A 21,278-nucleotide genomic window follows, 5' to 3' on the forward strand; every position below is an offset into this window, starting at 1 on the left:
AAAGATAAAAAGTTAATTGCGCTCGATCAAGGGAAATATGGCGGAATTCTCAAGCGGAAGTTAATTAAGCGCCGTCCAAGCTAGAATATAAGTTTAAAAAACACATGTACGTTTACAAAGATTTGTGTGTGTGTGTGTGTTTGTGTTTATCATAACCTGACTCCACAAGTTGATGGGCTGCTGTAAAGCTACGAAGTTCTAATGTTAACCTTACCTTGATTATCAACGTTATAAAAACAAATATGAATATGTTTGTGTGGTGGTGGTACCACACACACAATATAACTGAATAATAACTACCATACAAATAGTCATAGCAAATATCATATCAACGTGAAGGTTTCACATTAATATTAATTTATGTTAAAAGTAAGAAACAAATAAACAACAAAAACATTTTCTTGGTCTAGAAATGTGTTAATTATCAGTGTAAACCAGTGTAACAGAGAACAGACAAATAAACATACAGCAATGAAAACAAAACAAAACAATTAATAGGTGTCTCCAGGTTCCCACTGGCCATCCTGATCTCTCTTGATATGTGGTGGCGGGTGGTGTCTGCCTTCAGCCTAGTCAGGCCCTCTTCTTGAATCACTTTGATCAAAATCTGAAAAATAGTAACATGATGCAGTCATACATTGTGATGCTGTAAACTAAAGGATGCACTCTTTTGTTTTAAGGTATAAAATTGACAACCTAATAATTCCCTTCCATTTCCCAAGCAAGCTAGATTGACCTTCTCAACTCTGGGAGCATCACGTCAAAGACAAAATCTTAAAGTTTTACATCTGATCTCTTTATTTTGTCTGATATGCCTGTGACATTATCAAAGACCTCAGGAGCTCAAAGATCTACTGAAAAGAAAAATACAAAGTAAACAAATGTACCTTTTTAATGTTGAATCTCTGGGAACACATAACACATAGAATCTTCATTTACCCACAAACATAAATTAACCGTACACAACCATCGATCCAAAAATGTATTGAACTTACTTTGTGGTAATCCTCCCATTCCATCTACTGTGGCTGTGTTAGTTATTTGAACAGCCTCCTCAGGTTTATAGATTTTCTTCACAGAGCATACAGGTTCTTTCAATACGAAGCAACCCCCGAGGGAAACTTCTTCAGGGAGAATGGTTGGTATTCTTTTGTACTGGTAAACACACCTCACACTTCTCCCCATCTCTGCAGTGGGGTGACTGGCAAAAGTGAGTTGTTGTTGTTGGTGATGTGGTGGTTGTTTGCACAGTCTCAAAAAGGTGTTTGTGTGTCTGGAAAAGGTGCCACTTTGCAATGTATTTGTGAACACAAGATGCAAGTGCCTTAGCGCAGGGACAATGCCAGGTGTTTTTTCTTATGTTATGGTTTACAAAGACTCTCCCTAGCGAGCTGTAATGGTGTAATTTGGGCTCATGGACGGAAATGCATATGTGATTTTTAGAACTAGAAAGGTCAACGAGGACAGACAAAGGGACATGTGCTTCCTCTGCTTCTCGTTGCCTTGCTTTGCACTCGGCTACTGTAGAGTCGGCAAAAAAAAGGCTTTCCGCCACTTCCTGGAGGACTTGGTGGTCCAGTTGCTCCTCACTGGCGGTGGTGCTACAGTAATCCAAGGAACGGACGTGATGGCACAAGCTGGGAGAGAGGCCACTTTGCTCTGCGAGCAGGTGGTATTGTCTGCAATCCTCCATCTCACATCTCGTCACATTTTGTTGATCCAATGTCTTGCGCTGCACATGCACTGGAACGTTGAATCCTCTATAAGTTTTTCTAACAGCATAGAGGCCGTTACTTTGGTCAACAGTCGTACTTTGTAAGTGATATTGTGCTGTTATGTCTTTTGTTTTGACATGTTTTCTTTGGACATGTAAAAACAAATTCCTTTTGTACAAGACAACTGTGCAGTGTGGGCACTTTACATGGGTTGGTGGCACATCCCCAGTGACTGGTTCCTCTGAAGCAATGGGCTCCTCTGAGTTTGTAGCTGGGGGCGACCGAGAGAGATCTGGCTCTTCTGGTTCAAGTGGAGCAACAGCAGGGGTGTTAGAGGATGCGGTTTGCGTGTAGGAATGGTCAATTTTCACGGCCAACACAGAAACTGGAAGTGAATACGAATGTTCCACGCTCACTGATGATAAAACAGCAGCAGGGTGGGTGTCCGGTGAGGGCAGTTGGGAAGGTGGAGCCAGTGTGAGTTGGGCCGCATCATATTTATTTTTGCACTCTATAAGGTGCATTATAATTGAGTCTTTCCGGATTATTGTAGTTCCGCAAAATGGACAGTGAAAATGGCCTCCATCTCTGCAGCGCAGGTTGCATCTGCAGATGATCATTTCTAAAAGAGGAGAGTAATTTGTCATAAAAATCCTACAGTACCTGAGAAACAAATATTTACTTAACACCCTACAGAGTTTATACTGATGTATTTTTCATTGCTAAAAACTTTCTGTGATAAGCTTATCCACAGGCCTCAAAGGAGTGCGACGCAGTATAACACTGGTTACAATATAACCATAGGCGTGCAAAAACACAAGTGCCATTCAAAATTACACGTAAAGGCATATTATCTCAAAAAGACGCCCATACCATTGAAATGCACTGCGTTTAACACATGATTCAGCAAGTGCTTCTGGATGACACTTTCATTTTTAGTGGTGTATACGGGGCAGAGAGGACACCCAAACACAGATGGAGACACGGTTGTGTGCTTCAGCTTGTTGTCTTTTTTAATTATAGAAGGGTGCATCTGGAAGAAAAGAAGGTAAAAAAAGAAAAAAAAAACAATCAATGAAACAACAATCAATGAAAATATGCATGTGTGTCTATGTGTATGTGTGCGTGCGCGCATGGGTATACACAGAGTAATAGAAGTGTGCACCACAACACACCAAAAACGCTGATATTGCCATAAGACTTTTCCAAATCCATTATCGCCCTTTCTAGCAGAGTTGCGAGTAATGACACTCTAATTCGTCAATACCACACTCGTTGGATTATAATTAAAAGTCTATTTTTCTTACCGTTCTCCCGCTTTGCTTTCTTAAAAATAAGTAAATAAAAATCTTCTTCTTCTACTCCTACTTCTTCTTATTCCTCGTTTATTGGCAGGTTGCAACCATGCATTTAAAGAAGCACATCGCCACCTACCGTATCGGAGTACACATGGTACCGTCCATCGTCACCATGTTGGAAAAAAACTCCTAAATTCTATTATATAACCCTGTATCCTTCAAATATTATACAGTATCTCTGTGTGCATCTTTTATCCCCTCTCCTACAGTTCCTAATATAGCCTCAATATTCCATTATTTTCTTTCTTTAATAATTTTTTTCTGTTGATCTTATTTGCTCCTCACTGTATTTCCTACAATGTAACAATATATGTTTCACATTTACTGTCATTTGACACTCCACACATTTATATGATTGACTTTAACCAGCCATAAACAGTGTGTTGTTTAACCCTGTAGGGTTGAATTATAATCTGGTTAAAACTGTCTCCTCCTTTCTGTTTTTCCTCTTCACGCTCTGAGCATTGATAGATTTCTGTGCACTGTAATATTTCCTTCCGCTACACTCCCTGTCCCAGCCGGTTTGCCACTTTTACATAATTTGTTTTTGGATCACTGCCTTAACCTCTCCTTTTCCCAAAGGTACATTTACTATATCTTTCATCCTGATTGCTTTCTTAGCTTTTTAGCTTCTTTCTGCTCCCTCATTCCCTTTTACACCTACATGTGCAGGCACCCAGCAAAACCTCACCTCTGTTCTTAGCATGTGCAGTCTGAATAAACTTTGCTGGGATTCCAGTATTAAATCCTCTCGGCTTGATTTCATACTTTTACTATAATGCTGCAAGAGAATCTACCCAACATACTACTCCATCCGGTTTTACTTCTTCTATCCATTGCAGACCTATGATAATTGCCACCATTTCTGCTGTGGAGACTGACAGTTGATCAGATAATTTTCTTCCAATACTGTAGTTCAATGTTGCGACATGTACGCCAATTCCCACCTTACCTTCTTCATTTTTAGATCCATCTGCATACATATCAAAATAACTATAGTATTTGATTCTTAAATATTGGCGTGCTCTCAGGTTCTTTTCCACTATCTTCCATAACTGTTCTGCACTGAATTCTCCTGCTTTCATGTCCAGTTTACAGTGATTAGGCATAACATTATGACCACCTTCATAATATTGTGTAGGTCTCTCTTGTGCTTCGAAAACAGTTGTATGGCAACAGGATGTTGTTAGTGGGGGTCTTTGGCTCCTATGGGTTGAGGGGAGGAGCCTCTATGGATCAGGTTTGTTCAAGTGCATCCCACAGATACTTGATCAGTTTAGGATCTGGTGATTTTTGGAGGCCATGTCAACACCTTGTGCTGTTTTTCCTGTTTTTTGAGTTGTTCCTAAACCATTTTTATTCATGGGTCTGTCAGGCTGCATCCATACTGGTGGTGCCTGCTGCCACCAAGGAGTGTCATTGCTATGGGGTGGGGGTGCCAGTTTTGGTCTGGTCTAGGTGGGTGGTACATGTCTAAGTAACGTCTACATGAATGCCGGGACAAGAACTGTATTAAATTACAGAAAAGTGATATATGTAAAAATCATTTATTCCATGCTTTGCTGCTTTTTTTGCATATTTTATTTCAACGTCAGTGATCAAATACAATACCTTGCAAACACATATTCAGAAACTCACTTACTTCATTTTTTACTTAGTATGTCACTTATTTCAGTTCTGTCTCCAACTGCAGCATCGTCTGCTAAGGATTACATTGATATGATAAGCAGAAATAAGTCCTTTCATATTCAGTTACCAGCTGAGGCTTTTTTACCATTTTGTACATTAAATAGTAGAATCAACTCAGCATGACAAAGGACTAAAACACAGATCGCTACTTTGACACACTAATGATCTAGTCTACACAGTTTTCTGTCAAATTTCGAGCCTTTTAAGGTCTTTTAAGCTGGAGTACGTGAAGGAGGAAGTTTGGCTGCGAAGGAACCCATCGTGTTGAGTGCCGCATGGATGCGGAAGTGTAGCCTCGACTCCATGCTGTAGTCTTTGTAGTTCGACCTACAAACAACATCACTTTTTAGTCATTTCACTCTATACATAGAGGACTTAAAACATGCACTTTTTAAATCAGGGACAGTGGACTGAAAACACTTACTTGGCATTTTCAATCACAGTGATGGCCTTGTTGATGTCACCTTTTTGTTTGTGCAAAATGCCCAGCTCATACATGGTAAACGGAACTAGATAGTTGTCATGCTTAATAGCATCTTCACTGCAACAAAAAAACTATGAAGTTTAAACAATACGTAGAGGTGAACAAAAACGATTCAAGTACTGTTTGTTTTTACATCTTTTCAAGCAAGATATTGGGATAAATAAGGATTATTTTTGTATTCATAAAGATTGATGCTAGAAAGGTTACTCCTGTACCAAAGGAAAACACTGAAAGGAGGGGTTAATACACCTGATTATTGTTCATTGAGTATTACGCAAACCAGATTCAGCTAATGTCACAAATACAAAAGCGGCACACACATACAAATAAAGATGGCAGGTGAGAGCTTTAAGAAGGTATTTATTGTAGTGCATAATATCCTTAAAATTCTTTGTGTTTATTCAGTTAAATATAAACTAAGAGCAAAACCGTTAGGCTGAAATGCATTTTTCCCCCCAGAAACCTTAATGTTTGTTTCCATTTTGAAACATTTATTTTGTTTATGCTTTGGAAAAGGAAAAATTTGTATTGAAATCCTATGGATTCTACTTTAGATACTGCATATTGACCTCATGCCGAAGTATCCTTGAGCAAGACACCGAACACTGATTGTCAACATGAAGGTGGAAAGAAGCTCACCTGGAAATGACATGGTTGAAGCAGATCTCAGCCTGGACCAGGCGCCCCAGATGCCTTAGACACAAACCCTTCAGCAGCTGGATGACACATTGGTCATCCAGGTGATACTCTGACGGGTCTACACGTAAACAAGCTGTTAGTTTTTCTTAAGTACTAAGAAAAACATTTAAGTGTCAGACATGTTGCTGTTCATCTCACTTGGATCATTTCTGTGCTGCTCCTCTGCTTTCTCTAAAGTAGACAAGATGCCCTCAGTCAGCCGAGGCCTTTTGCCTACCACCGTGAAGCCATTCCACACATACATCATTTCCTGCGGGCAAAGGTCATCGTTGTTTAGTCTAACCAACACATTCGCTGAATCACTGAAACAATTTATCCTCACCAAAGCAGGGACGACTAGTTTCACAGGGACAGAGGAAGAGTATCTCTGTGCCTTCTTCGCTGCAAACTTCTCTGTCGGAACCGACTTGCCAGCAATTCTTATTCTCAGCCCTTCCACCTGCCTGCAAAACCACAATTACTTTATTAAGTTGAAGTGGGACGTTTCCATACATGAAACTAAATTTGAACTGTTTGGTCATAATGGCCATCGTTATGTCTGGAGGAAGAAAACTGGAGGCTTGAGAGACAAAAAACAACATCCCAACACTGTGAAGCACGGGGGCTGCAGTATCATGTAGTGGAAGTGGCAATTTGGGCACTTCATAAAATAGATGCCTGTATAAGGGCATGTCCAGTACATTTATTAAAGTAACATCAGCTAGGAAGTTAAAACCTAGTTGCACGTGGGTCTTCCAAATGGACAATGACTCCAAGCATACTTCTAAAGTGTCTTGAGCACAACAGTTGAGATAGTGGACTAACCATCACAAAGCCCTGACCCCAATCAAAGGAGAAATTTATTGGGAGAACGGACAAAGCGTCTGCGAGCAAGGATGCACAAACTTATATGTATGTATTATGAAGCTTGTTGAAGGCTACGTGAAAGTTTTGGCACAAGTTTAACAATTTAAAGGCAATGTTACAAAATACCAACTGGGAATGTGATCAAAGAAATAAAATCTTACAATCTTCACCTTTGTCCAAAGAGAGTGAAGATATATTAAGATTAAATGATTAATTTCTTCTTTTTTTTTAAATCAAATTTGAGAGTATTCGGGCAGGGTGTATGTAAACTTCTGACTGTATCTATGCAACTGTCGAGGTAAGTTATTGATCTTTTTCTTTACACACCTGAATAATTCCACCACATTTTCCCCCAGTTTGGTCACTTCTTCTTCTGGGAGCATGCTCAGGATAGCAGCTTTCTGGAACATATAGATGGCCTGCGAGAAAGGAGCCGTCAGTTTGTTGCAAGAAGGAAAAGAAAGGAAGAAACTGCTACTTTACCTGGGACCACTTGCTCTCTTTGCAGAGCAGGTTGGCGTATTGATAAGCCTCTCTCCAGTTTTGTTCGAAGGAGTAGGCCCACATCAGCTCCCAGTAGCACAGATGGTGAATCTGGCGCCACTCTTCCTGGGACGCGATACAGGCCAGGAACTTCTCCTGAGCCTGCAGAGAAGACGGCACATCTTTCAGTACGGCAACCACATCTGCAACACTTTTGTAAACACATGCAGCTAAACATCACCAGTACTCACAAACGTGAAGTTCCCTTTGAGCACAGCAATTCTTGCAGTGTAGAAAAGAATGAGGGCTCCCTGTGGATAAAATACTTTAATAAACAGAAATGTATGCATCAGTCAGATTCAGTGACTGCTCACATTAGGGAACTTTTCAACGTATGGCTCCAGCAAAGCTTCAGCCTCAGCAACGTTCCCATCCCCGGTTCCTAAAAGAAATAGAGCAGAGATATTATTTTGTCACCGTTTAAACTCTCTACATAATGGGAGTTTAAATTTCAATCTTGGAGAAATGAACGAACCGCTCCACACAGTCCACTCACCGAGTATAACTGTGATGTAGAGATGAAACATGAGCAGAGTCAGGGTGCTGAGGATGGAGCGCAGGCTGTTGCTAGCTGCTCCTTCTCTCAACTCTGACAAACCCATCTCCTAGGGACAGTTTGCAAACGATGCTTTCAACTGACAAAAACGGTGCTTTTAGCAATACTACTATATTATTTCATTATGACAAGAGAGGACTTCTGTATTTGTATATAGGGTGACGTGACTTACTCTGTCTCCGGAGAAGCCCAAAAACTCCATCAGTCTGAGGATTCGGGATGGAAGAAGAGACAGCATCTGGTAACAAAACCACATGCAACTAGTACATTAGGATACAACTTAAAAAACACTTCTCTCCAAACCTTCAGTTTTTTTTTTTTTTTCTTCAAATTAACATTTGCTCCTAGTATTAATGTATGCTTTCTGCAGCTCTCACCAGATTAAACGATCCAATACCCATGCTGACCCCGCCTCTAAAGTGAACATGTGTACTGTTTTGTTTTTCCAAATCTTTCATGACATTGGCCATGGCCTGGCATTCCCTGTTGTGGAGAGACATTTTAAAACGCATCCATTATCACTTAAATTACACACTGTTTTTTAAAGTTATGGACGAGTTCCAGTTGTTCTCAAAGCTTCTTACTTGTAAATCTGATAACTGTTCCGGATTCTCATCCCTCCTTTGATGAAGCCGATTATACTTTCATCCAGGAATGTGAGGGCGGCTTTCTGCAGCAACACTTCAGCATAGCACAGCTCTGCATGCATCTCTTCTGTTGATGAAAATGTTAGGGCATGTGAGTTAAAAAGGAGACATTTTCAGAAAACAGATATGCAGGTAGGCATGTATTCATGTAGGTAGGCAGGTAGGTAAGTTGGCATGTATGTATGTATGTATGTATGTATGTATACAGGTAGGTAGGTATGTATACAGGTATGTATGTATACAGGTAGGTATACAGGTAGGTAGGTATGTATACAGGTATGTATGTATACAGGTAGGTATACAGGTAGGTAGGTATGTATACAGGTATGTAGGTAGGTAGGTAGGTAGGTATGTCTGTATACAGGTAGGTATACAGATAGGTAGGTATGTATACAGGTAGGTAGGTAGATATGTATACAGGTAGGTAGGTAGGTAGGTAGGTATACAGGTATGTAGGTAGGTAGGTAGGTATGTATACAGATAGGTAGGTATGTATACAGGTAGGTAGGTAGGTATACAGGTATGTAGGTAGGTAGGTAGGTAGGTAGGTAGGTAGGTAGGTAGGTAGGTATACAGGTATGTAGGTAGGTAGGTAGGTAGGTATACAGGTAGGTAGGTATTAATCAAGAATATTAATTTACTAAGGTGAATAGTGAGCAGATGGTCCACTCACCTTCTGTCAGACTGTCAGCTGGTTGCCCATACCACAGGTTGGCTAAGCTCACCATTATTCCAGTTTTCTTTCGAAATCTAAGTTCATAAACACACGGTTTACAGGATTTACAGTCACATCTTACACAAATTCTGAAACTGACACCTGAATGAGATGCTCTCATGTCAAGCCATACTTCTGGCAGGTTATCAAGGATTCTCTCAGCGACGTCATGGCAGCATCCACGTCCTTCGGATCAAAGGTCATCCCTGCTTGCATTACCAAGATGCTGCTGTAGCCCATTGCATGGTACATGCTGTTACCCTTGCTGAAAAAAAAACAAAAAAATAATAAAAAAAAAATGACACGAATGCAACAAACATTTTAAAACAAATTGAAATGTCCAGTGTTTAATAAAATAATGTATAGAAACTTTTATTGCTAATAAACTAAAGTAAACTCAGCAGCACTCTCAGGTTTTTATCACTGACTTACGAAGGTTTTAAAAGGGCCAATGCATCCGCAAACTTGTTGTTCAGGAAAAGGTCGAGGGCAGAAAAGCATTCCTTCAGTGCAGACTCCAAATCCATTTTAGGTGATCTGAATTAGAGAATGGAAAATTAATAGTCAATAAGTTGCAATATAGTGTGAAGCTGCACTGTTTTACTGAAGCATTTCTAACAAATGAAGGAGGATGACGCCATCTAACATATGTCTGAGCTCTAGTGTTTGTGTGGTGCACTACAACATTACATTATGTGTCTGTCATCGACATGCTGGACGGGATTACTGGAAGCTCATTCCTGTTGCATTCAAACATTTACTTACTCTGAATCCTCCCTGGGATCATTTGTGTCCACCTGAAAAGCAAAAAAACAACAACAAAAAATACCTATAAGTCAAACTTTCAAAGTATGTAAATGATGTGTAAATAAGTATAACAAAGGAGGTTGTTAAACCACATGTCAGCCAGCCAACCTCAGAAAGTTAGAAAACCGCACCTACTGCAGCCCAAAAGGCCTGTTCCCTCAAAATCTAAAAGTATTAAAGTATTAAAAGAAAATGTGTGCATTAGTGATGGGAGTTGTCAGCCATACCTATAATTTTCTTTCTTCTTTCTTTCTTTTAAAATGCTGACTTTTGAATTACATGTTTAAATGTGCACACTACTATAACCCAGCAACATCCTTAATAAAAGAAATTCCAAGTTCACTTACAAAATCCCTTTGTGTGCTCGCCTGATTTATTTAACATTTTATTTATTCCTGTTTGTTGAATTAATTGTTAAAAGTGACTTCCTGTTTTTGTTCATCTCATTCATTCTAATCTTCAGTCAGACATCATAATCTTGATTTGTATATAGCCTTTTTTTTGGAATCACAAAGTGCTGCACATAAATATCATAAAAAACTCAAATCTACACATAAAACAAAGATTTAAAAGAATGATCAATTCACAGAAAAACAACAAAACACACAAACGTACTTCATTGAAATCTCAAATGAAACTCACGTAGAATTGAAGTAAAAACCAGAAAAGGCTCTCTGATAAAAGTATATTTTAATTAATGATTTTAAAAAGAGAGAAAAGAGAGCGCTGATGCCTCCCAGCGAGAAGGTCCGGGTTCGAGTCCAGCTCGGGCCTTTCTGGGTGGAGTTTGCATGTTCTCCCTGTGTTCGCGTGGGTTCTCTCCGGGTACTCTGGCTTCTTCCCACCTCCAAAGACATGCTCGCTATGCTAATTGCGACTCTAAATTGACCCTAGGTGTGCGTGTGAGTGTGAATGGTTGCATGTCTCAGTGTTAGCGATAGGCTGGCGACCTGTCCAGGGTGTACCCCGCCTCTCGCCCGATGCCAGCTGGGATAGGCTCCAGCAACCCCCGCGGCCCTAGTGCAGGATTAAGCGGTATGGAAGATGAGATTTTAAAAAGAGATCACACAGTCGACCACCTAATTTCCTCAGACAGTTCACTAGAACACTAATCAGACAGTCGCGTAAGACCTTAAAATTGGTTCTAAAACATACCGGGAACCCGGACGTCTGCTAAAACCAAGGTGATATGATCCCACGGTAGAAAAGTACTGGGGAATTTTGGATCATCTGAAGTTGTGAGATAAGCCAAATGTAATTAAATAAAATCATATTAAATAGCCCCTCTTTAAAAGATAAGACGGCCTCAGGTTTGAAGATGTTCCTAATATGCACAAGTTTGGACTAACTAAAGAGGTAAGGTAAGAATAAAATCAAGGTGTTTCACAACAGCATGTTGTTGCAGAGGGAATAACTTACTTTGGCGGCTGTTGTGGTCCGATAACAATGATTTCGGTTTTATTTGAGTTTAACTGCAGGAAATGTTTGCTCGTCCAGTTTTTAATGTCGTGGAGAGAGTTGCCTGTTCTACTCATGTTGGCGTGTTATGAAAGGTAGATGTGAGTATCTTCAGCATAAAAATAGAAAGTTCAACCAACCTGTGAATTATATGTCCCAAAGGAAGCATCTACAAAGAAAATAAAATTGGTCCTAAAACCGACGAACCAGTCGATATTTTCCCTGATATTTACAAATGTACCGAAAGTGCTATCGCAGGCATCAAAGGTAAAAGTAGTAGGGGATCGATTTAAAAAAAAAAATAAATAAATAAAAATGTTTGAACATAAAATGAATTTCATCACCCCTACAGCTGGTTGGTGGCTATTCTTTGACTATGAGGTTCAATAAAAATAGACCTGCTTTTACTAATGTTATTTTGCGAGTATTATTTTGTAGCTCAAATCAATCACAAAACAATAGAGAAAAAAATGGTCAAAAAATGCCTTGCTTCGCAAAACGATATATTGATATTGACAGAAGAAATATTGCGACAATAACAGTCCAAAATGACCCCAAGCCCATCAAGAATGCAAGGAAAACTTTTGAGAGTCTTTCAGTAGAATTTTTTTTGGTGTAATATAAATATAAAACTTGCCTGCTGCAGTGAATTCGCTTCCATTTGATGCTGGAGTCAAAAAACAAACAAAAAGAAATGTTGTTGAACAAAATATGTGATTTGTTTTCTTATTACTACCAGAAACCAGCTAAACTCTGGGATGCACTGAAAATCCACCTCTCACAGACTACGGGAATTTGGCCTATCGCGGTATTTATTCAGTCTGGGAGTGACTTTGGTTTATGGGGCAAGACCATAAATCTGCTTCTTTAACGCCACTGGACATTGTCGGTACCGCCTTTTAACTCTCATCTCATCTCATCTTTCGTACCGCTTAATACTTCACTGGGGTCGCGGGTGGTTACTGGAGTCTATCCCAGCTGGCTTTTTTCAGTCTCAACAAGAGATATATTAAGTCTTTACAAAAATTATATTTAAAATTGGAAATTATATTTCAATTAATGTTTTTGAATCATTAGCTCGTGCAATTCCACACAGTGCTCTTTATGGTTGGCACTTAAAGTGGAGCGGGAGGCAGGGGGACAAAATTTGCCATCACAAATTACCATGAGTGTCATCAAGGGACAAATCCCTCAAGCCCCGTCTGGCCAACTACTTTTTGTATATTTGTTCATAATGCTATTTCTGTAATTTTTTGATTACACCGCTTATTTTTTATTTTACTTTAATCTAATCTTATTTTTATTTTTCTTAGTGTTAGCTACGGTGACAAAGTAATTTCCCTCGTGGATCGTTAAAGTCTAAGTCAATGAGACGTGCTGAGATAGCCCTAAGTCCTAAAACTACGTCCCCCATGATGCACCGCGCTTCGTACTGAGGAAACATGGCGGCGTCCGAACCGTCGACAGCTCCAAACACAAACATCCCGGAATATGAATATGCCGATGTTAACACTAAACCATTTCACATCGGCTCTTTCAGAAACGAGTGGCTGAGCAGACTGAAGCCAGTCCATTATTCTTATCAGCAGGACGACGAGGACACGTTTGATGCTAACTTTGCTAAAGAGATGGGCATCGGTGCGGAGACTATGGCTGAACTGAAGTCCGTCTGCAGGTACTCACACCGACGTTATCCCAACGTACGTCTTAATGCGGTTCTTCGTTCACTTATAAATCACTTTATTAGATACACCCATTCAACTACTAGTTAAGGCCAATTTCTAAACGCTGCCGCATTTTACCCACGACCCCCCAAGTTGGGCGAAGTCTGCACTAGTTGGGGACAATTTGTTAGAAGTTTTTGAGCCGAATCTGGATCAAACAGGTGGTGGGACCTGATTACAGCAAAAATGCCCATCCAATGGAAAAAGGGTGGGGATCAGGAAAGACTGTTGGGAGATGATGGGAAGGAGTGGGGGACATCAAAACTATGATGTTTAGTTGTGGCAGGAGCATGAGTGTCTGTGTAACGTTGGTTGCAGTGCACGCCACAACGGATGTTTGATACATGAAGTTAACTTCAGTTCAGTCGTGTAGTCTGTGATCACAGTGTGAGATCATCAGTCTTTCAGTCTTCGTAGCCATTGTCCTGAAGCCAGTGTGTACCCTTAGTCTTTTTTTAAAAAAAATTGTGACAGTTATGTAGTGTGTCCATAGCTTTATGTGACTTGGAACGTAGGGTGGTTGTTGGTGCCATGTGCTGCTGATTTTCTGGGGTTTTTCACGCACAGCCATCTTTACAGTTTACAGAGAACTGCCCGAAACGGCTCAGATGTCCAGAGAATACCCCGAGAAGGCAACAGCAGCTTAAATAACCACTGGTTACAACTGCGGTACGCGGAAGAGCATGTCGAACCTTCAAGAACATGAGCTAAAGCAGTAGAAAACTAAGCCCAGTGCCCTGTTTGTCAGCTGAAAGCAGGAAACTGAGGCTGCAGTCAGCGAGAGCTTGTCGAAACTGGACAATGGAAGTTTGGAAAAACTTTGGCTGGTTAGATGAATCTCTATTTGCTGTGACATTCCGATCGGGTGGAGCATAAACTTGGCATCCTGCTGTGTATCACGGGTTCAGTCTGGTGGTGGTGGTGGTGGTCGTGGTTTAATGGAGTGATTCTTGGCCAACTGAGTAGCGTTTAACTAAGGATTGTTGCTGACCATGTCCGCCCCTTTATGACCACAGTGGAGCCATTTTCTGATGGGAGAAACTGGATAACGCTCCGTGTCACCACCATTTTTTTCGCGTCATGGATGTGCATCTGACAAATTGGCAGCGATTGTGTGATGCTGTCCCATCAATATGGATCAAACTCTTTTGAATCTATGTCCCGAATAAGTAACACTGTTCTGAGGGCAAAATTGGGTTTGCCCCAGTACTAGAACGGTGTACCAAATGCATGGACAAAATGGTTCCTTTTGTGCGTTGTTTCCTAATGTAACAATAACCAGTTTGCTCTTATTCCTTTCAAGCCTGGATTCACTTCGTTGCCATCCTGAAGATCAGCCTCCCGACACAAAAGTTGTCCCTCCAGATCCAACGCTGAAAACACTAGTGTAGGACTTCTCTTCACTTTATACAAACTGTGTCCATTCAGCAGTGATTCAAATTTAAATAATGTTTCATTTTCTTTTCTTTTCTCAACAGACAAAGGAAAAAGAGGCAGGATTACAGGGAGTCTCTAAAAGTCACCAAGAACAGACATGACATGTATGCCGATGAACTGGTGGGTGACGTGAAGCGTGTGATCAGGCTGATTGTGAGATCACCAGACGGTTTGCCACACATTTGTAGTTCTGTATCTAAGTGTGACGCTTGGTTCTTCGTGTGATTTCCAGGAGCGTTTAACTATTGGTAGGAGACCAGAGGTGACGAGCGACTTGGTCCCTGAAGGAGAAATCATTCTAAACATCAACATCTACTACCCAGCTATTTATGAAAAAGTGATTATTCACCTTTCTTTTCAAAGTGTCTAACTGAGGCATTTATATTTCAGTGTTGACCCACGTGGCACTGACTTTTCTTCCGTTTAACCCCCAGTTCAACTACGTCAGACCCCACACCACTCTGCTAATGACGGGCTCCCACACCTTGGCGGAACTTAGGGACGCAATTTGCTGTGTCAGCGACTTGCAAGTGTGTGGAGAGTTCAGCAACACTCCTGACATGGCACCAGACTTCATCAGCAAAGTAAGCACAAGATGACTGCTGAAGACAAATGTTAATAGTTCACATTTCCAGAGTTTGTTGTAGTGGAGTGTTTGTTGGTGTACCGGTATACAGTGAGCTTACAGATATGGTGCGTGGGTCTGGGAAGGTAAGCCAGAACATTGGCAATGCACCACATTTATACAGATTAAAACTAAACTCTAGGGTAGCGCTGCTGAATTCCGGCCCTCGAGGACTGGAATTGGGCAGCACTTCTCTAGGGGATAGGAGACAGCCCAGACATGACCAGTTATCTTATTTACTAAAGTCACATGAGGATGTGACCTTCTGCACAATAACAACAGTTAGGGCTGGGCGGTATACCGGTTCATACCAAATACCGGTATTTTTTTTCGTTACGATATGAATTTGATTACGCAGCGTTCGGAACGCAGCACCGTGAGACACCGTTTCACACCAGACCATTTTCAATGCAGCATCACTGCGAGGCGTGGTGAAGATGGAAAGGTCCGAAAAATTAAGTTGCAGAGCAGACCGAGAAGAGTTGCGGCGAAATATTTTTTTAGGGTGACCATTTCTGTCCCTGTTTTCTGGAGACAGTCCCTGTTTTGGGTGAACTGTCCCTGAAAATGTCCCCAGTTTTAGCTTTTTATGAATGAGATAAGAAGATTGAGAGGAAGCACAGACTACAATTATTACGGTATTATGCATGGAAAAATAAAAATACCGTGATACCGTCAGAATTTTGAAAAATACCCTGTTGTACATTTTTGGTAATACTGCCCAGCTCTAGTAGCAGTGTATTAAATAATGTGTACTCGTCAGGAGACTAAACTGGTATTGTTCAACACCACCTCTTCTGGAAATTTGAAATGACTTTGTCACACTATAGATCCCCACTTCACAGTATCCGTGCATTTACTGATAATGTGCTATCATCACGTAAGAATATACTAGACAGTATATATACTGTCCTATGTATAGTAATGCATTTCATTGTTTGATGAACTCATTTTGTTGTGGTTTGTTTCAGGATCATTACAAATCGGCCTTTTTTTTCTTCGAAGGAGTTTTCTACAATGACATGCGATTTCCTGAGTGCCAAGACATCAGCATGTAAGTTTTTACCTCCAGGCTGAAATGCTTTAAAGTGTAAGGCTGGTCATACAGTCACCAAAGCCAAGGGAAAAAATGGAAACCAAGAAATAATTTCACATTGCATATACATTGAGAACTCTTCAGTGAGCCACATCACTTTCGACCAGTAAAGAACAGATTTGGATATTTTGACCAAAAATAGGTTGATTCAGAGCCATAAATATTGATTCCCAGTTGGAAGCTGGATCCACGATGACCATCCAGTGTCTAACCTGTTTGTCCAACAACACTCAGCCTTCAATTTCAGCAAAGACGTTCCAACAGAAGCTTGAATGTGCATCTCAAAAAGTCAAATTAACTCGACTATTATTGTGATGTTATTGTCAATAGTGCAGCTTACTCAATCAAATTAAGACGACAGCGTGAACCTTTGCTAAACGGGCAGATGTGTTCATGTTTATCCCTTCTGATTTCAACTCAAATCTTAGGCAGCTGATTATATTTGTTGCACAACATCAGAGTTGACTTTTCCTGCATCACATTCTTAACTACCCTAAAAACTCGTGTTGGAAAGAAATGTTGCAGAGCTGATTTGGTCGTGTTACCACAGAGCAACACACAAGTTTCTCAGGCACATTGGTTCGTTCATTAAATTTAAATCTGCAATCATACACTAGTAGTCATCCTTTTCCCAGAGGCACATTTCCAGTTGAAATTATGAATGGGCATCTGATCCACAGAAAGTCTCTGTGTCCTCCAGTACGTGCTCCTATGCTGAGATCTTGTGAGCTCTGTTAAACACACGGACACAACACTACCAGAAACCACAGACTGTTCCGTTTGTAACATTGAAACATATTTGTTTTTTGTGGTTTGTGTCCTTGGCGTTTGTGTTACAGAACTACTATTGAGTGGGCAAAGTCCCGTAACTTCCCGTCCTACAGCCAGGCCAAGATGGAGGACACACGGTTTTTGGATCTGAAGGTGAAAGTGGGATTCCCATACCTCTACTGTCATCAGGGAGACTGCGAACATCTCGTCATCATCACGGACGTCAGGTTAGTGCTTCTCATCGTTTTATTTTATTATGAAACCCACTCCTCCTTAAGATGATCTTGCCTTTACTTAAAAAAAGTATAAATTTGACATAAACAGTTTGTCATAGTCACATTATGTGTAGTTGTTGACCAAAGCAAATAAGTGTGTCATTGATTAACTTGTCTAAGTGTAAATATATAGACATTAACAGCATAAAACGCACATAGACATTACAGATACAAAAATAGCACATGAACAAGAGTTGGACTTAAATGATTAAGCTCAGTAACGAGGAAACTGGACTCACGGCTGTCCACATACAGGATTTGTCCAATATGCCAGTCTCCTCCCAACTTGACATAGAAGCCATTAGGTATTTTTAACAACAGGGGTCTTCAATGTTTTTCAGGCCAAGGAGGCTCCAAACTGATGGAGTAGGAACCCCCTACCTACTATATGTGTTCTATATTAAACTCTGTCTAGTGCTATTTATAAATATACATTATTATCATCATTTTGCATTCAGTATTAAGTATTCAAATAATCCACAGGTTCAAATATTATTTTTTTGTATTTTAAACATGTGCAACAGTAGGGTGGCCAACTGCCATAAACCTAAACATACCTGACATAAACCGAGCAACGTGCGTCTGGGATTTCACTCGGGGTCTGAATAGGATCTCGGACAATTGCGGACAACCTGACAGTGTCAACATGCAAATATGCGGCTTCATGATTGGCTCAACAGCAATAATGGCGGGTCCTGCTGTGTGCAGGAGGCTTAGATTGAAAGGTTTAGACTTGGGTAGGGTGGTGCTTTGTGTAAAACGTTGCGCTGTTGTTGAGGAAAGAAAGATGAGTCTTCTACTTCCTTGTGGGGGAAAATAAAATATATATATATGTGTGTGTGTGTGTGTGTAATCAACATTAGCATGAATGAACCTCAGTGGGTTCAGATCTCTCTGCTCCAACGTGTTCGGGTGCTGTCTACTCGGCCATCGGAGTGGACCAGTCAGAGAGAAAGAAACAAGAAATGAGTAAATGTGTTAAAGCAAATAGCACTCGGCTAGCTGTTTCATGAAAACTTGTAAGCAAACATGGCAACACCACACAAGACCGTAAAAGAAAAGTAACAAGTATCTGAAATTTAAACCTAAGTACAGTACTCGCGTAAATGTAACTTTTCCCAAACTATTTTCTGTTCGTGCCACCATTGGTTTGACACTTGTAGGATGCTGTCTGTTATTAATCAGTTGGCCCAATACGCTTTCACTGCACTGTAACTGAAAGAGACTAAACTTCAGTGTTCTATCACTTAATATTTTTTCTACCTAATTAACTTATTTTGTTACTAAGATAAAGAGGTGTACATATGGCTGGTTTGGTCCAATCAGCTGTACAAAACCCAAAGGTAATCAGTAAAAGATAAACCACTGCCTTTTGTTTTATACTTGGGTCACTGAATACCTTTGAGTATTCATATTGAAAGGTTTGTCAGCAAATGCCGACAAAGTTGTTGATGTTTCGTGTTGGTCAAGTTACTCAAGAATGTATGGATTTTTTTTATATTTATTTGTTAAATCACTTTTCAGTGATGACAAATAATGAATGGAGTGCTTGTTCTAAGAAGCGTGTGTGGAGAAGCGTGTGGTTACGGTTTGATGGTAACCTGATCTAGTGTGATGTGGGGCCTATATTATACCCTTTGCTTTAATTAAGTGTAACCTCATGAACAGAGGTGGTCATGAGAGGTGACTTTGTCAGAGCATAGCCTGCAACATGTCGTCCTCAGGATCCCTATATTACTCTAGATGCTTGAAATAGACCACCTCATTGTCAGACTCTCACAAGACATTCAATTGGGTTTTGGTGTCTTTGCACTAATAGGTGTGTAAATGTGGGTGAGCTGACGCTGCGTAAGCAGGCTAACCACACATGAAAGCAGCTTTTAATGTCACAAGTGTGAGACAAATCTGTTAGCCTGTAGCCTGGAATATAATGGTAACCAGCACTATGGGGCATGTTTCCAGCGAAAGATGAAAGAATACCTGTTATTGAATAGTCAGTTGGTGTCGGAGCAACGAATCGTGTGACGTAAACTGAGCGACGGATGTCTCAGTCTGTGTTGATGGTTTGTCCTTCAGAGGTTATTTTGTGAGAGCAGCATCTTAAAAGCTTGTCCAACAGCTTCCAATTCCGGTAATTAAAATCGACTCGACATGCTGAGTGGACGTGTATTGCTGCTGCTCTTCTGTCCATCAACACGTGAAGCCTGACTTAACAATTTATCCAGGCATAATGAGCAGACCCTCTGGTTGGTCTGTTAACCACTGACCAGAGGGCTCCTTTGTCCTCCCTTTGTCCAGTCTGACTTTTTCCTTTTCGTTTCCACAGAAAATGTTGAAATCTAACTGTCTTAGTTTGCATTGTAACTTTGCATTACCCCGTACCTACTAGTCTTGTCAATAAGTGGATGCAGTGGAGGCACAATAAATACATAAAAACTAAAAACTGGTAAAAAGACCATTAATCTTTCCAGTGTCTGCTAACGTTGTCAACTTTCTAATGTTAGCCGTCTCGCCTCCATGTTGCCTGTAGGCTCTATTATTACGGTGCCCACTTGAAAACCCCAGTGATGTGCCGCATACTGCCTACTGCTGTTAGCTAGGCTAGTTAGCTGGTGTCTTCTTGTTGGTTGCTAGCTGCTAGCTGACTGCTGGCCTGCTGGTCGGTTTTCAGCTGGACTGGGCTTCTAAATGTGTTTTGCCTGGGATCTTGGCACAAGGGATTCTAACATCTCATGCTGTGTAATAATGAATGATTACACAGGAACATTTTTCTGCGGTTTCTTAACAAAAGCTAGAAGCCCTCTGGTTGGTGGTCAGCAGACCAATGAGACGACCAGCAAAAGGTCAATTCTGAACGTCTGCAACTTCAGACTGAAATTCCACCGCTATAATTTCATGGGCTGGAGAACTTCAGCTTGGCTTCCAGAGAAAGAAATTGCCCTCATCCTCTTTCTCCCTATTAACGCATCACAGGCTGGCCCACAAGAACGACTGTCTGGACAGGAAGTTGTACCCACTTCTCACCCACAAGCACAGAGTCACCACCCAGAAGTGTGCCGTTTGCCATGTCTTCATTGGCAGGTGTGTATACATCAGGACTTGCATTACAAAAAAAAAATAAAATGCTGTGGGGAGCTTTTTAAAAACTGGTCTCTTATGTCCCATATGTGAATATTCTAGATGGTACACCACCAACGACCAGTTTGCTCCCAGTAGCCCGTGTCTCTTCTGTGATAAATGCTTCCGGATGCTGCACTACGATGCTCAAGGCAACAAACTGGGAAACTTCTTGGCTTATCCCTATGTCGACCGAGGCGCATTTAACTAATGCTTTTTTCTTGTTTCCTCTTTTTTTTTGGTGAACTCTTCAGATCACTGTTTAATGCTGTATAATACAGTTAATGTTTTATATTTCATAAAGAAATGTTTTAACACAAATGTATATTTCATTTAAAAAGTATAACTCATGTTCCAGTTATCCAGACTTTTTTCTGTTGTAAAATAAACTATGTTGACCTTTTTTAAAGCGAAATCTCATTTCCATTGTCTAATTTGTCTAATTCCAAAACAACCGGCAGGTGAAGTGAACATGTAGTGCTTTCTGGGAAACCCCTGGTAATGAGACCATAGTGATGATGCTCAGGAACAAGGTGTCCAGACTCCCAAGATCATCAACGGATAATCTGCTTGATGCACTAGACAAAGACCAAAAAGTCTAATCCCCACAGAGCAGAGGTCTCCCTCCAAACAGACGGAGAGATTAAGCAGGGACCCCATACCTACTACATGCGTTCAATATTAAACTTGGCCTAGAGCTATTTATAAATATACAG

The 21,278-nt window shown here is 40.6% G+C and overlaps 3 protein-coding genes across 4 annotated transcripts; 1 reads left to right on the plus strand and 2 right to left on the minus strand.

Annotated features, from left to right (window-relative positions):
* Positions 1–400: 400 nt before the first annotated feature.
* On the minus strand, positions 401–3,117 carry LOC125004356. 2 transcript variants are annotated; one of them, XM_047578897.1, is made up of 4 exons: positions 3,023–3,117; positions 2,589–2,748; positions 996–2,337; positions 401–607 (listed from the first exon to the last, which is right to left on the minus strand). In XM_047578897.1, the coding sequence occupies exons 2-3, from the start codon at positions 2,746–2,748 to the stop codon at positions 1,127–1,129; spliced, it is 1,371 nt and encodes a 456-aa protein (XP_047434853.1). In that variant the 5' UTR covers positions 3,023–3,117; the 3' UTR covers positions 401–607; positions 996–1,126. The 2 variants fall into 2 exon arrangements, with proteins under 2 accessions (XP_047434853.1, XP_047434852.1); XM_047578896.1 differs by lacking the exon at positions 3,023–3,117 and having other exon boundaries at positions 2,589–3,012.
* A 1,487-nt stretch (positions 3,118–4,604) lies between these two features.
* Positions 4,605–12,318, minus strand: LOC125004216 (tetratricopeptide repeat protein 39B-like). Its single transcript, XM_047578658.1, has 18 exons — positions 12,155–12,318; positions 10,018–10,049; positions 9,685–9,789; positions 9,386–9,517; positions 9,211–9,287; positions 8,475–8,604; positions 8,268–8,373; positions 8,063–8,128; positions 7,831–7,939; positions 7,649–7,716; positions 7,526–7,585; positions 7,275–7,436; positions 7,119–7,210; positions 6,268–6,388; positions 6,084–6,195; positions 5,886–6,003; positions 5,187–5,303; positions 4,605–5,089 (listed from the first exon to the last, which is right to left on the minus strand). The coding sequence occupies exons 1-18, from the start codon at positions 12,176–12,178 to the stop codon at positions 4,975–4,977; spliced, it is 1,746 nt and encodes a 581-aa protein (XP_047434614.1). The 5' UTR covers positions 12,179–12,318; the 3' UTR covers positions 4,605–4,974.
* Positions 12,319–12,925: 607 nt separating this feature from the next.
* On the plus strand, positions 12,926–20,971 carry snapc3 (small nuclear RNA activating complex, polypeptide 3). The gene is made up of 9 exons (XM_047576514.1): positions 12,926–13,192; positions 14,545–14,628; positions 14,720–14,798; positions 14,911–15,015; positions 15,113–15,262; positions 16,275–16,357; positions 17,239–17,397; positions 20,419–20,526; positions 20,626–20,971. The coding sequence occupies exons 1-9, from the start codon at positions 12,960–12,962 to the stop codon at positions 20,771–20,773; spliced, it is 1,149 nt and encodes a 382-aa protein (XP_047432470.1). The 5' UTR covers positions 12,926–12,959; the 3' UTR covers positions 20,774–20,971.
* The last annotated feature ends 307 nt before the right edge of the window (positions 20,972–21,278 follow it).

The sequence above is a fragment of the Mugil cephalus genome, chromosome 2, assembly GCF_022458985.1.
Source record: "Mugil cephalus isolate CIBA_MC_2020 chromosome 2, CIBA_Mcephalus_1.1, whole genome shotgun sequence".
Taxonomy (NCBI): Eukaryota; Metazoa; Chordata; class Actinopteri; order Mugiliformes; family Mugilidae; genus Mugil; species Mugil cephalus.